The following is a 15,157-nucleotide window of genomic DNA, read 5'->3' as shown; positions in this document are numbered from 1 at the left end:
TAATCATTTGAAAATTGTACTAAGTGTTTTTATCTAACGCAATATTCTGCTTCAATCCACATTTGTTGGCGTTTATTCTTTCAAAACCAACATTTTCGCTGCGGTCAAAAGAGGACGAATCGCACACAGACATTCAAAGCTTCATTGTAAAGCTTCAAATGTAAACAATGACATTCGGTACAGCACTGGGGCTCAGTTGGAGCCACTTTGGTTTTTTCCCTATTTACAGATCGAGGGATGTGTATGACCACAGGCATCGTTTTCATTGACTGTGAGAAGATATTCACTGAATTTGACAAAAAGAGTATAGTATTAGAATTACAGACTCCACCTGTCTTATCATTACTATCCGAAATAGACGACAGGTAGTAATCGATTATAATGGAATTTGTACGACACTGTGTCAAAATGACGGACAGCGAGACTGAAGCAACCACCGATTCAGATCAAATAACTACTAGCGTCAGAGACCTAAAGCCCCTTTCTATAACTGGGCATTCATATTCATCCAATATTAAGTGTGATGGTGAGGCAGTCTAGTTGCTGTAGTTGATGCGACAGACCTTCATCACTCATGCCGTCCTTGATGAGCGGATGGTGGCCTGGCAGCTGTCCTAGATCACTCTCTGGCTCTCCATCTCCTGCCACTTCTTCTGCTACCTGCTGGAGAGACTGTTGTTACCGTCAGAGTCCAGGCGTGACAATCTTTCCAAAAGACCGTACTGACAGATAATCCTTTCCCCTTGCTTACATACCTAAATCTGGCACCATACAGTGAATATTGTCTTGTTTATGCAGTGTTGTGATGCAGAAAGGACGATTAAAATAACTCTTGTTGTGTTCAAGGATGTGCCGTCATTTGAGCTAAGAGTTGGCTGGTGAGAGTCCTCCTTTAAATGCAACAAACAACAAATCCACCGTGTTTGCTTAACTGTTTCCTTTTTGGATTGCTTATCAGAGTAATGCTTCTTACTGGCATCTGAGCCAAGCCAAAAGATAAACCAAGGTTTAGCTTTTACATTTATAGCTTTATAAAATATGAAATCTACTGAATCAATGGTTGTAAAAATGTTAACAATAGTGTACACAACTAATAGTTGAGAGGCTAAAACATGGAAAAAAACACTGTTATGGTCCATTAACATGTGAAGAAGAGCATTGAAGTGTGTGTAATGCCTGTGTCCACTCACTGCTTTGCGAACATGTCTGTTGTCTTTCTCCGTCTCATCGTCACTGTCCTCGCTCTTCTTGTCTTCCTTGGGCGGGGCTTCTCCCTCTCCGTAGTCTCCTTTAGCGTAGCTGTGAACGTGCAGGACGTCCGCCGGGCTCAGCGTCCTCTGGAACAGCTTTTGCGCCGGGCTGCAGCTGCTGCCCAGCCGAGGCTCCTCCTCCTGGGAGCACGGGGCCCCCGCCCGGCTCTCAACGGGCTCTGGAGGACACGCGTCTGCAGCCGACACGCCGTTCTTCTCTTTTTTTGACGCACTTTGTCTGTTTGAAGTTTTCTTAGCGCTGGCTTTGGACTGAGATTTAGTCTGAGGCTTGGTGTCTTTGTCCTTCTTAGGCTCAGTCTTGACCTTCACTGTGTCTGAAAGAATAAATTCGGTAATGATGAACATTATTGCAACGACTGATACCACCAGATTGTCCCGGACCATTGCAGGACGTTTGCTCGTTACAGCCTATGAAACAAATAAATACACCAATAAGGTCTGTATGTTTGTACATGCATACTAAAGAGGCTTCTACCCTAAATAATAAGCTTCTGTCATCATCACAATACACTGAGCTTGTTACTCAAAGCTTGTTTTTCAAAACTGAGAACTGGACTTTTTAGTGTGATGAATTTGCACGTCATTATAATTTTACGAACTGTTTTTGTCATGAATACTTTCACACAGAATGCTAATTTCTTTCAGAAGAAGGTTGATTTTTCTGAGCTGTTGCACAGCGCATAAAGGCTTTAACCAATCACTGTGTGTGGAATGGGATGAGTGACGCCCACATTCATGAACCAACAACACAAAAGCAGAGATAGTTTGGGTGTTTTGAAGTAGGGTTGTATGAGGTAGACAGTCGGCACGCCCCCATTTCGGAAAAAGAGGCAATTGTACCAGCAAAGGAATGTACTGCTGTGGACGTATTCTAGACACCTAAAAAAAGAATCAAATGATTTTAAGTTGAAGCTATATTTAGAATATTTTCACCGCCTTATCTCGCTGTCACACAGCCCCTTCTGACGGGCAACTGAACTGAAAGGAAAACTTATCGATGGTCTCTTCAAAGCCAAACACGGGAGAAGTTTGCCTTCAGGGCTTTCTGCCAGAGAGGGTTTATTGTAACCCAAAACATGATCAAGTAGCTTTGCTGTATAAACCTGAGGAGATTTACAGCAACAAAGGGCTTTCTTGCAGACTTCTCCTATGTGCCAAAGATACCACACTTTGACAAGAAACGGTATAGATTAGTTTCACTCTTCTGTTCAGTTCCCCATCTGAAAATATTCTAAACATAGTGTACATTTAAACTGCTACCGAGTCTAAAATAATAATAATAAATCAATTTTCTATAGCGCTTTTCAAGATAACGAAAGACGCTTTACAAGGCAGAGACAAACACAACAAACAAAAAAACAAAAAAAGAACTGGAGAAGCTGTGCTGAATGGGTCATGTAGTGGAGGGTAGGGTGCCGGGTTTAGCAGGTGAAGGCAAGGTTGAAGAGGTGGGTTTTGAGAGCTTGTTTGAATGATGATAGGGAGGGAGCCTCACAGATGTGGATGGGGAGGGCGTTCCAGAGGGGAGGTGCAGCAGCTGAGAAGGCCCTGTCACCCCAGGTCCAGTGCTTGGTCCTGATGGTCTTCAGAGTGTTTGCACCGGCGGACCTGAGGCAATGGGTTGGGGCGTGGAGGGGGAGGAGGTCTGAAAGGTAGGGAGGGGTCAGGTTGTTTAGGGCTTTGTAGGTGGTGAGTAATATTTTGAAGTCTATTCTGTATTTGACCGGGAGCCAGTGGAGGTCGCGAAGGACCGGGATGATGTGTTCATAGCGGCGGGTGGAAGTGAGCAGTCGAGCGGCAGAGTTCTGAACATATTGGAGTTTATTGATGATTTTGTTGGGAGAACCGTAGAGGATGATGTTGCAGTAGTCGAGTCTGGAGGTTATGAGGGCATGGATGAGTATTTCGGTGGTGGCAGAGGACAGGGAGGGGCGGAGCAGTACATTACTTTGCTGATGTGCTGGTACTCCTGTCTGTTTGTCCAAACTCCATCTATTGTAGGTAATACTGAATATGGAGAGGTATTACCTTGTACCCAATACAACCCCACTTCTAAATATCCAACCTATCCCTTTAACACCAAACCGCACCTGTACTGTACCTTTGTCTGGCTTGACTTTAGTCGGAGACTCCTTGCGTGACAGCTTGGCCTTCTTTGGCTCCACCTCTTCCGTCTCCGTGTCCTTCACCGTCAGCTCAGGTTTGACATCTTCGAAGGCTTCAATAGCTTCGAGCTGGCGCTTTGTCCCAGTCTGAGGCTTTGGACTGATGCATGGGAGACATTAGTGAAGACATGCCCGACAGGACTCACAAAGCAACAAAGCTGAGGGAAGTTCATGTACGGATGAATCTTTAACACAGAAAGACTTCACTGAATCACCATCGTCGCTGACACAATCAGTAGCTTTTAGCAGTGAAGCTGGTAACTGGTGAGTGAGAGTGCCGTTATCAGCTCAGCTGTGGTTCAATATAAGTTACTTCCTCAATAAAAGCAAAGAAACAATCATAATATGATAACTGTCACAAACAATGGGCTGCTGAGCTGTTAAACTCCTGTGCAGTGCTTGTACTACATAGGGGTTGTTCTGTACTCACCTTGTACTGGCAACAGACTAAAAGTACTAATGTGTTGGAACATTTACTCAAGTTCTGTACTAAAATGTTGACATACTTGTACTATACTTTCTTGAAAATATTGTACTTTTTACTCCACTACATTTATCCAACATTTGTTACTAGTTACTTTGCAGATTTAGATTTTTTAATCAGCTAATAGATGAGGATTGCCGTTTCAATTACAGATTCAAATGCCCAGCAGTATATGAAGTAAATAAACGTTTACAAGCTGCAACATTAAAGTGATGAATACATTAATTATGATCTATATAATGTTTATATAAGAAGCATTTTGTATGAACTGTGTTAAGAGATGTGTTGGTAGCGAGTGTAAATCCAGACCTGTTGTCCTCCAGGACAGGAGTAATGGGCTCCTCGGATCCAGCTTCACTGGGAGCCTCTTGTGGAGGCTCGCTCTCGTCTTCTTTGAGAAACTCAGCAGCCTCCGGTGTGGGTTTGGAGTGGTCGATGGGAGCGTTGTCTTTCCCTGCCTTCCACAGTTTGTAGCGGTCGGGCTGAAATTTGCGTACAAACACGTCCATGGAGATCTTCACCATGTCCTGACGACAGGAACACTGGAAGGGAATGAACAGATCCGACACTTTAGTCTAGATTTGAACCCTGGTAGTCTGAGCAGTACGAAACAAGGCTTTGAGAAGAGTTGCCTTCACTGTTGGGACTGATAGTACTCTTTCTAGTAATTCAGATTCTTTGGCTTGTATTTAAATTTTATTTTATTTGTGGTTCCAAGAGTATGATCTAAGAATGTTACGAGTCCCTAACCTTTCCTTCAGCAACAATCAGGTCAATATTTCCATGTGCAATGTTAAGATCTGATTAAAACTAAATTGAGTGAAAACAGAGGATGGATATCTTTGAATGGAGACCCTCTTTGAGCTTCCCTCTCCTGCACCTATGTGAGAAGGACTCATGCACGAACCACTCGTATCAACAGATTTGTTTTTAAGTGATTTAGGAGAACTTGCTGTATTCACCAACTTTCTCGAACTTATTTTCTCTAAAAAGATACAATATAGGACATATGGGGCAGGACGCAGAGCCTTTTATGGTATTATTGGGAAGCTAAATATGCTCATTTATGCACAGGTGGCATCCATCATGTTTACGCTAGTCATTTACACCCAGTTATCTGAAATTAGAAGCGATTGCTAAATCTGACGTGGGCCACTTGTATAAAGTAAGAGAACGTTAAGATAGGAATACGGAGATGTTCTCTCATGAGGTCCACTAATGTTTACTACTGGTAAGGCTTTAAGGACAGAATAAGACTTCTCTATGTTCCACCCAACACTGGCTTACGTATCGTTTGATGAACGCTGCATCTTCGGTTTGGTTCGAGTTCAAACTAAATCTGTTTTGATTCGTTCATTGAAGTTGGTGTAAAAGCTGTCAATCAAAGTCTGGTATAGGCCCAACAACAGGAAGGGCTCGATGGATTTTATGATTCTTCAAAGCTTGTTTTAATGTTAATTAAATTGCAGCTTATTGACAGACCCAGACGCTTAGTTGTGAACTACATACATGACGTCCTTTTCAAATATAACTTATAATCAAAGAGAGATGATATAATTGTGGTTTTAGATGAGAACATGCAGGTTATTGTAAAATCATTGTGATCTGTTGGCGTAATTATCTCAACTGAAACAGACCAATGGAACCACAACAAATGGCATTTCATTTGACGGCAAAATAAAGATTTGTCATTGGAACACTAAAGGTGCTTTCCCAGTTAAAAATGTGGTTAAAATAAACTCAGGTCGGTTTCTCTGGTTAGTACAGTTCGTTTGGGCGGGTGTGAAAGCTGTCAATACGATGCTGGTGCGGACTACAAAACCAAACTGAGACCACCAGAAACCGTGGGTCTGGGTCCACTTCCAAGTGGACTCAAAATAAGAGCACACTGTTATTCAAGATAACTCCATTAATAATAAATCATGTCTCTGCTGCGTTCAAAAGAACTGAACAAAAATGAGCGGGATGTGAATAAACAGGATTATTTTAGCTTGATGAAAGTAGCCCTAGTCTTGTTCTAGTGATCGTCACGTAGTGCTGCAAGCTACGAGTGTTAACAGAACAAAGTGACATCATGAACCACAATCCCTTTCGCATGTTTGACATTGCGGAGCAGAACATCTCTACATAGATGCAGCTGCAGCCTTTGCATGGGATTAGTCACGAGATGAAGATTCACAGCTGTTTGAATGATGTTGTTTTTTGTGTACCAGTGTGGCCTGTTTGCCGTAATCAATCCATCGCTGGGTGGCGAAGTTGGTTGACTCGGCACAGTTGAAGCCGTGGTTGAAACCAGCATGGTACCCAAACGGGAACGTCACGACGAACTGCCCAGCCTCCTGAGTGACCTGGATGCAAAACACAGAATTAAAAGAAGAAACTAAAAGAAGTTTTTTTTACCATATTAATTATGAAACATAAGGCGGCTATGCCATGAAGTCAGCACAAAGTAAATGAAAGGTCACCTTCTCAAACGGTATGCCATATTTTTTCAGGATTGAGGGTGAAATTAAAGTCATCTTGTGGCGCAGGAAGGCTTCACAGCCCTGAGCGTTCCCTGGAAAGAAACCTGGAAACACAGGAAGTCATCCAGAATATCAGTGCAGACGACCCTCTCTGGTTGTGTTCATGTCTTTTCAGTTACAGTTAAATAGCAAATGTGAACAGAATTGCCGTTATGGTCTCCGAGAAAACTGACGACCCCTGACTAAGTACAAAACAACTGATGAACAAACAGCGAACGCATTAACAGCAGGAAGCTTGTGTTGAACGAGCAATTTTGAGCATATTATTATCTATGGATATTGCACAATAAATGGGAATTGCTGATTTTCTTTTAAGAACTTTTAAAACAATTTTCCTAAATTTGACAAATTCAGTGTTTTCTGCTTCCTGACGCCTCGCCATTGCTCTATTAACTCGTTACTAATCTCTATGAAGAGGTTTCTGCATTGATATGTAGAATCTGTAGGTAACTGGACCAGATGTTGGTATAGGAAGTATAGGAAGCGTTCTGGTTCCTGTTTGTAGTCCGAGTCACGTTTGAGCAGGCTTTGGTTGAATGCAGGTAAATGGTCCGTCTCGGGAGCGAAAATTATTGTATTATAATTTTTTTTTCCATTAGCTCTGTTGCTCTGCTTCCAGCTGTTAATTCAATAACTCCAGCGACAACTGTACATGTTTAAGACTTTACATAAAACTTATGCACGACATCAACAACAATGGCTACATGTCTTCCGTTCCTGTAGAACTAAAAGCGTTACACACATGCGCACTGGTTAACTCAGTACGTAACACCAGCCTGCACCGCTGCTTCCAGTGCAGCTTGTTTTAAGTAGAGCTTTTATCCAATCAGAGCTCACCTCTGTGTCTCTAGGTAAGAACAGAGGCCTGCAGACTCACAAGTGAATCCCTTTGCACTTTAAGTGAATGGGGACGATATTGTTGATTGTCATAGTGTTCAACCAATCAGATCTTTAGTTTGACATGTTGGGCGTATTCTTTGACATGGATTGCAGGAATTGACGAGGATTTGTACGAACGGTATCCCTGGCTGACAGCGTCGGAGAAGCGTTTCACATTTTATGGCTGAGAATGCATTTTATTTGCAACTGAGCGTCTTGGTGTTTGGAGCTACGCTACGCTAACCTGAGGTGGCTAACCAAGGCAGCAACAAGACACCATAGCACGACAGGACACTTACAAGCTACGGTGCTTTTGAAAACCTTTTCAACCCGAGTGGATCTACAACTCAACAAACACGTTCGCTGGAGGACCTCTGACTGGAACTGAACTGCACCGATGTTCTGTACAACCGTGTCATTGAACTCTTTGTTAACAAAGAAAGGAGGATGGACTTTGTCTGAACAGCAGCTTTGTCTGAACAGCAGCTTTGGTAAGTGAACTGCTTTTGTTTCTACATCTGCAGTAGCGTTTCTACTGTGTTACTTTGTCTATGGTGTCATTTTTATGATATGGTTAATATTGTTCCCTCTGATGTGAATAATATTTGAATGGTGTTCTTCAGTGTGCGGATGAATACGTGTTTTAGTACCGCAGGTTTGCTGAATTGATTTGTCATGCTTTGTTGTCACAGAAAAACTAGTGCTGGGCAACGATTACAATTTTTAATCGCGATTAATCGCATGATTTGTTTGTGATTAATCTCATTGTAATGCGCAAAGTTCAATAATTAATTCAAAAGTATATGTATTGCGCACTTTTATTTTGAAGGTACTGCTATATGAACAAAAGGTCAATAACATTTGGTTTGTAAACACTTTAAACACATCAGGTTCTTGTTAGCAGCAGTACTCGCTTTACACAGCAGCAGTTATAACACAGTTATAATGATTCTGATCATAGATATTCAGCCGGTGTTCACAACTTTATCTTCATGTGTGTAAGAGATGATATTTAAATATACACCTTGAAAACTACAAACCTATCTACGTCATGTTTTTATGTTTGTTAAATTCTCAGTAGTGATACTAAATGATGCTTATTATACATATTACAAACAAAACACTTTAAAAACTCTAAAAATATAATTTAAATGAATCATTTCTTTTTAGCTTTTTTTTGTTTTGTGGTCAGACACATATGCAACGCTGATTACCGTAATATGTGTGGTATTTGTTATAAATGTACGTTGGTACATAGAGGGTGATAAGAAGCTGTACATGGAGGGGCTTAGGACCCAGGGGAATGTAGGTGAAGCATGGAACCTGTAGTCTGTACCGTGGCAGTAACCTGCATGAGGAAGTTATGCTAATAAAGAGTTGAGTTAAGAGCAGTTTGTTCTCTTGTGCTTATATGTTAATTTAAAAACACGACAATATATGTTTTGATATTGTCACGTTTGATCCTGTAACGAGACGATCGCGCGCGCGTGTGTGTGTGTGTGTGTGTGTGTGTGTGAGACAGGAGGGACCGGCGGTGACGGAGTGAAGGGGGGATCCGGATCGGTCGTGTCACCCGGGGGGGGGGGGGGGGGGGGGTTTAAAATGTCCGCTTAATAATACATTTTAAAAAACTGCGTTAACGCGCGATAAAATAATTGTCGGCGTTAATTGATGAATGCGTTAACGCGATAATAACACGTCAACCTGCCCAGCACTAATAAATATGTGTGACTGGTTCTTATGAGTTTGTTCTTGTCATTGTGTTAATTACATTGATTTTGACTATATGCATCGTCCGTTAATGACAAAGCATCCCATCATGCACGGGGTTAGGGTCGGAAATTTCATTCTCTGTTTGGGCTGTTGCTTTCTGTTACAAAGCAAGAATTATGGTCTGGAGAAATGGGGATTGTGTGGCGATTGCTTCAACTGTAGTAGGACAGTCCTGAAGGCCCAGGTATAAAATGCACAGACCGCCACTGAGCTTTGGTGACCCCTAGTAGGGGTCTGGACCCCCAGCTCGGGAACCGTTGGTAAAGAGGTTCACTGAAAGCAGTTCTGACTTCTTCAGTTCTGACTGAGCACAACAAGCTGACGTGACTTGTGGAACCCAGCGGTTAAAACTTGCGTAAAAGTGTAAATAATCAATTTTCATAGGGGAATGAAGACAAATGTGATGAGAGCCTGTTCATCAAACACACCTAAATCCATCTATGGAGTTCTGCAGGAACCCATCACATACCTTTGGCAAGTCGCTCCAGTCTTTTTCCCTGCTCTGGTGGGACGACGTACCTGAAGAGCAAAAAGAGAACAAGTACATCAAATATGATGTTGACTGCCGAGTTAAGATATCCGCTTGTTCTTGGTGGTCAAGGGTTTTGAAGAATGAAGACTGGAAGTGATAACCACAGAAGAACAATGGACTCAATCATTACTGTGGTACTTTAGGGCTGGGACCGCCAATACATTCATCAACAAGTATCAATTACACAAAGAAATAGACGAGTAAACTAAGTTATTGCTCCGAAACCAGACAAAAAAAAAGCTAATTTACGTGTCAGTATTTTAAATCACATTTAATAATCATTTAAATAAAAACAATATTGTTTAGTTCTTTTTCCTAATTTAATTTTTCTACCTACAAGGTCTAAGCCTCTCTTCCGGTTAATGCAACATGTACAGATGTAAGTGAATACATATACAGTGGGCGGTGCAACGAATACCAAAACCGACGGTTACGGTCGTATCGGGGTTGTGAGACACGGATCAGATCAGCAAGAAAAAATAACAGTTTGTTCAGATGGTTGATGATCCATATTGGCCCATATCGCCCCAAAAAATGAATTCAACTGCTCTGATGTCTGTTTGAACAGTTACAAATCCTAAATGTTATCGTTTTTTGTTATAGTCATCTATGGTGGTTATCTTCATAGAAACACACACTTCAGATGTTTAGAAAATAAAGGATTGGATTTTTATAGATAATAATAGAGAATAAATCTTGCCATTAGTAGTTTTAATGTGTTATAAGCTGCTTAGAGCTAACATTAGTGTTAGGAAGTTAAACAGCTCATAATTTATTCTCTAATATCTATTTTATATTGCTGTGAAAACATCTTCAAACAGCTGTATTTAAAGTTTCTCTCCAAAAACTACATTTTACAAGATTACATTTGAACACATCATAACGTAATAATTTACCTTCACCCAATACTCCTTTTTACTGAGAAGAGCATGAATGGGGATCAATGGCGGTCTATTACCCCACTGATATACAGTGCTTATAGACAATAAAAGATCAAATATTTATATTTACATATGAACATAGATCTACTCAGTTGTTGATTGGACCCATTGTCCCAGTACTAAAGCATATGTAGTGTTTGTTTGTATGTTGTTTCCATAACAGTTCATCACTTCCCAGGCTCTTGTGGGTAAATTGTGTGGCAAGCTGTATCTAAGAGCTCAGAGCTTTCCAGAAGGCACTGAACCCCTTTAATAAAAGGGAACAGCAGGATCTTTTGTTATTAGCTCACAAAATCAGTGTCAAACATTTAGAGCATGCGAGATGTTTCCCATCATATTGTTGTATCGGCAGTGGTAAATAAGGATTATTGACAGGTTGATTGTATTTTTACATTTAGGCTATTAAAACGGATGCAGCAGTGAGAAGCGTCAGGGTGTGTTGGCTACTGTACCAGGACTTTGGCTCTCCAAAGTGCAGGTAGTTGATGCTGTACAGATCCATGTCCTCTGTGTGCCACGCGAAGGCACTCTTCCACATCCCGAAATACAGGTACGGTGTGTTGACTCCTTTGATCTTGATCCCGCTCTCGTTCTCCACGGTGTCCAGAATGGTGTTGAGGTGGCCGATGTTCCATTCGGTCACATCCTGTAAAAGGAGGGATTCAGCAGAGGCTGTAAGTCACAGTGACACAACTACTACAGAGTCTGTGGGCATAAAATCAAAACACAACGAATAGATGGAAGTCCACGTCGGTGGTTCTATCCAGACTGTCACCACTCACTGGATCATACAGAGTCCCGCTGACATCAGCCCCATAAAGGGGTGGGTTGAAGGTCAGGTTCTTCCAAAACTTCCTCTCCAGCTCGTCAAAATCCACGTATCTGGGATTGCAGAACCTACGATGACAGATCCAAGGAGAGAGAGAGAGAGAAAGAGAAAGAGAGAAAGAGAGAGAGAGAGAGAGAGAGAGAGGCGTTATGGAAATCACACACTGTACCAGGATTGTCTGCATTGTAATCTTACAGTCACTGCGTGAAAAACATGGATCGATCAACTGCGGTTCATGATTTGCAAACTGACTTGTCCATGTTGGAGGTCTTGCGGAACTCGTGGACAGTCATCGGCTTCTTCTGGATGTTGTACTGGGTGAAGAGTCCCGACTGGCCGGTCACCACCTGCTGGATGGGAGCGGGGATCACCAGGTCATCGATATCGTCGTACGTCCGTCTAGGTTTCCAGCCTTTGGGTGGAATAACCTGCAAGAGAACACAGAGGCAGAATGAAAACTGGTTGTATTTCAGAGAAGAGCAACTCAGAGCGATGAGAATCTCATGATTCCGTTGTTTAAAACAGCCTTTTAAATGCTGCATTGCTTGTCAGCAAACAGTCATTTGGTTACTTATGAGACAGTTTGGGAATTAATAAAAAGTCAACTCCTGGCATTGGCTGCTGGTGTTCTTCACCACTGTTTTGAAAGAAGCAAATAACAGGAGTTAACAGGCGGACCAGCTTTAAGTGTTTCATTTTCTTTTTAAATAAAGAGTGAAGAGTGCGCTGGATCTAATTCATGCCTATGTATGAAGTGGTTTGTGTGTTTGTTTTCGAAAGTAACTCAAACATTTAAAGATACTTTAAAGCGACAGTTGGTAACTTTAATTTAATTTAATTGAATCCTTTTCATGCTCCTAATGGTCTTTTCAAGATTCCACCGCGCCCGATGGAAAACAATCAATTGCAGCCGAGGAGTCTCTAAAGCAGACAGTTTGACACTAAAACATCTGAGGAGAGGAATGGGCAATACAGAAACAGATTCATGTTTGATGAGCGCTGCCTCGTTTATGGTTTGATCGGCGTTCAGGAGCTCCACGAGCAGTGATTGACAGCTGCCTGAGAGACTCCTCGGTTCCGATTGGTTGCTTTTCTTTGGGTGCGGTTGAATCTTGCGGATGCTTTTCGGAGCAGTAAAAGGGGGCATTTGTTCACGGATTATCTGTCTTGTGTACTTCTGTCAGGATGTAGCGACAGTTTGAGCAAATATGATAAAAAGTTATTTTTATTAAAACCAACTATGGCTTTAAAGTGTTAAATTTGAGACAACACATCCACCTCCCCAGAACACTCATCCTCTGTGGAACACTGCACTAACACATTGACACTAAAGAAATGTGGATTCACTCAGTTAAAACCTGAGCTAAGCTTCCCCACAGTGACTATACCTTAACTTGTGCTGTTGCTTCAGGGTGAAAGAATAATCTTCTTTCACTTTCACTGTGAAGCAGCCACAGGAAGTGTTGAATTTGCATTAACACCGTACTAAGGTCTACTACGCTCCTTCTTTAGCAGGGCTTTGGTTCAGGTCATGTTTGGAGTAAATTGTTAACTATTGAGCCAAACAACATGGCTAATAATGATGTCCTATTTCATCATAACAAAGTGGATTATCCCAACTACAGACTGTACAAGTTATTACACACATAGTATGTTTAAGGAGAAATAAGTCAACTTATTGTATTATAATAACCTGACAAAATACAATAAACGCTTACTTTTGCCATTCCAGCTTTGTGTGCTCCTTGTGACTCCATATAGGCAATGTACCGGCTGAAGTCCTTGAACTCCTCTTTGGAGGGGTTGAAGGTCATTATCCTGGAGCCCACGCTTGGGGCCGGCGTGTCTGTAGTCATCTTGGGCTTCTTTCTTTGACTTCCAACTCTGATTGGTGGAAAACATAGACATGATCATGAGAACATCTTGGTAACGTGTCTGACAGTGTGTGGCTCACATGAATGCAGTTTCTTAAAGTCTTTCAGCCTGTGACCCAATCTGTATCTGTGCCGTCACTTGACAGTAACAGACCATCTCAACTAAGCACACTGCAGAAGTCGCTCTCCGTGGTAATTTCTCCATTGTTATACCACTTTAAGTTATGGAAACAGTACCAGACATCATAGTACCCAAAGATGTTAAAGGGATACTTCGGATTTCTTTAAGCAGGGCTGCATGAGGTACTTATACACAGTCAGTGTATTACCTACAGTAGATGGTGGTCGGCACCTACCCCAGTTTGGAGAAACAGCCCGGAAGCTAAAGCAATGTACTGCTGTGGACAGGGGCAGCAGCTAACCGTACTTATGCCACCTTCAAAAAATGATATCAGTTTATTTTATTTATTTAGTTTATCTAATATTTCCCCGTGTTCTGTATGGTAAAATAAATGTTTTCGTCAAGTGAGTCTTCTCTTTAAACTTCTTTAAACTTTTATTCTGCTTAAAAACAGACAAAAGGGCTGATTCCACTGCTTTTTCTCCATTCGGACCACATTAGACCAGGTCCAGAAGATACCACTAAAACCAGCATTTACAAGCAGACTCCAGAGACGCTGATCCAGATTTCTGAAACCTTTATTCTAATTCTTTGTTTTTCGAACAGAAATCCACTGAACTTGCACCCAGTCAAACCTCGTCTTCATAAATAGAGACCCAACAGACAATTGATAGCCCAGATATGTAATTTCTTACGTGAAAACAAATTGTATCCAAAGCATCAACTGATGGTATTACAGCAATAGACTTTTTTTGCATTCACCCAAGTTGTCCGTTTGCTGCGACGCAACTAACGACTCCAAATTAAACCTACTATTGGTCTTTTCCGTGTAGAGTTGACCAACCGGGAAGATGTTCAACTTTGAGCTAACAGGCAACATACTCTAAACTCTTGCATTACGGACTTTACTAAGAAAACCCAGAATACATGGGGGCCCGCCGCGTAACGATGATTGGACACAATCCTGACTAATTATGATGCTCAGTCTGTGATTGGCTGAACACCACGTCTGTCACACACCGTGGCCCAATGACAGCGCTGCTCCTCTGAAACATATTTAGCTAACGTTAGTCCGCTAGCTAACATGCTAACATGCTAACTGCTCTGCGTCTCAGGAATTAAAAGTATGGTCAATAAGAACTAAACCGCTGTCATATTCAGGAGTAAACCGCAATTAGCTAACATTAATAGACAGTGCAAGTCGTCCTATCAAACCAGATACTCTTTTATTGAAAGTAGAACAACCGCTAAGTGTGTAGCGGACTCGGATCTGACAGCTGCCTCCGCTCTCGGCTAGTCAACTAGCAAACATGGCTTGTTGCTGACCATCAGTTTATTGTGCCCAAACTTAAGAGTTACTCCTACTTTCCAACAAACTAAATAATTCTCAAGTGCCAAACACGAACTCACACACGCTGGAATGTTGACGAGTTTTTTTTTTTTCTCAGAACAGGTAGTAGAGTAGAAATACAGACATCATCAGTCCGGGTGGAAAAGGCAATCCTCCATTATTCCAGTGACGCATGCTCAGTGTGTGTTTGTTTACATGGAGCTCAGCGGGAGGGGCTTCCGTAGTCCCCCAGCCAATCACGACGTCCTCTCTCTTCCAAACCATGCCAGCACCAGCAATGCCGAGATCTTCATTGTGGCACTGGCAGCACAGTCACACAAAATATATTTATCATAACTATTATTGTTTTTCAATGATGTTACCCACGATTACTGATTACTGATGCTCGACTTCAGTAATGTTACTTAATATC

At 41.8% G+C, this 15,157-nt stretch overlaps 1 protein-coding gene across 2 annotated transcripts; it reads right to left on the bottom strand.

Moving 5' to 3' along the window:
- Positions 1 to 563: 563 nt before the first annotated feature.
- kdm4aa (lysine (K)-specific demethylase 4A, genome duplicate a) lies at positions 564 to 14,957 on the bottom strand. 2 transcript variants are annotated; one of them, XM_076079246.1, is made up of 13 exons: positions 14,805 to 14,957; positions 13,118 to 13,283; positions 11,652 to 11,827; positions 11,353 to 11,467; positions 11,023 to 11,216; positions 9,567 to 9,616; positions 6,386 to 6,489; positions 6,131 to 6,268; positions 4,230 to 4,462; positions 3,373 to 3,536; positions 1,191 to 1,585; positions 756 to 890; positions 564 to 663 (listed from the first exon to the last, which is right to left on the bottom strand). In XM_076079246.1, exons 2-12 carry the CDS (start codon positions 13,253 to 13,255, stop codon positions 756 to 758), a joined length of 1,842 nt encoding a protein of 613 aa, XP_075935361.1. In that variant the 5' UTR covers positions 13,256 to 13,283; positions 14,805 to 14,957; the 3' UTR covers positions 564 to 663. The 2 variants fall into 2 exon arrangements, with proteins under 2 accessions (XP_075935361.1, XP_075935362.1); XM_076079247.1 differs by having other exon boundaries at positions 564 to 660.
- Between the last annotated feature and the right edge of the window lie 200 nt (positions 14,958 to 15,157).

The sequence above is a fragment of the Anarhichas minor genome, unplaced genomic scaffold (genome assembly GCF_050575085.1).
Source record: "Anarhichas minor isolate MPS153535 unplaced genomic scaffold, ASM5057508v1 ptg000071l, whole genome shotgun sequence".
Classification (NCBI taxonomy): Eukaryota; Metazoa; Chordata; class Actinopteri; order Perciformes; family Anarhichadidae; genus Anarhichas; species Anarhichas minor.
This window is presented reverse-complemented; position numbering and strand designations above follow the sequence as displayed.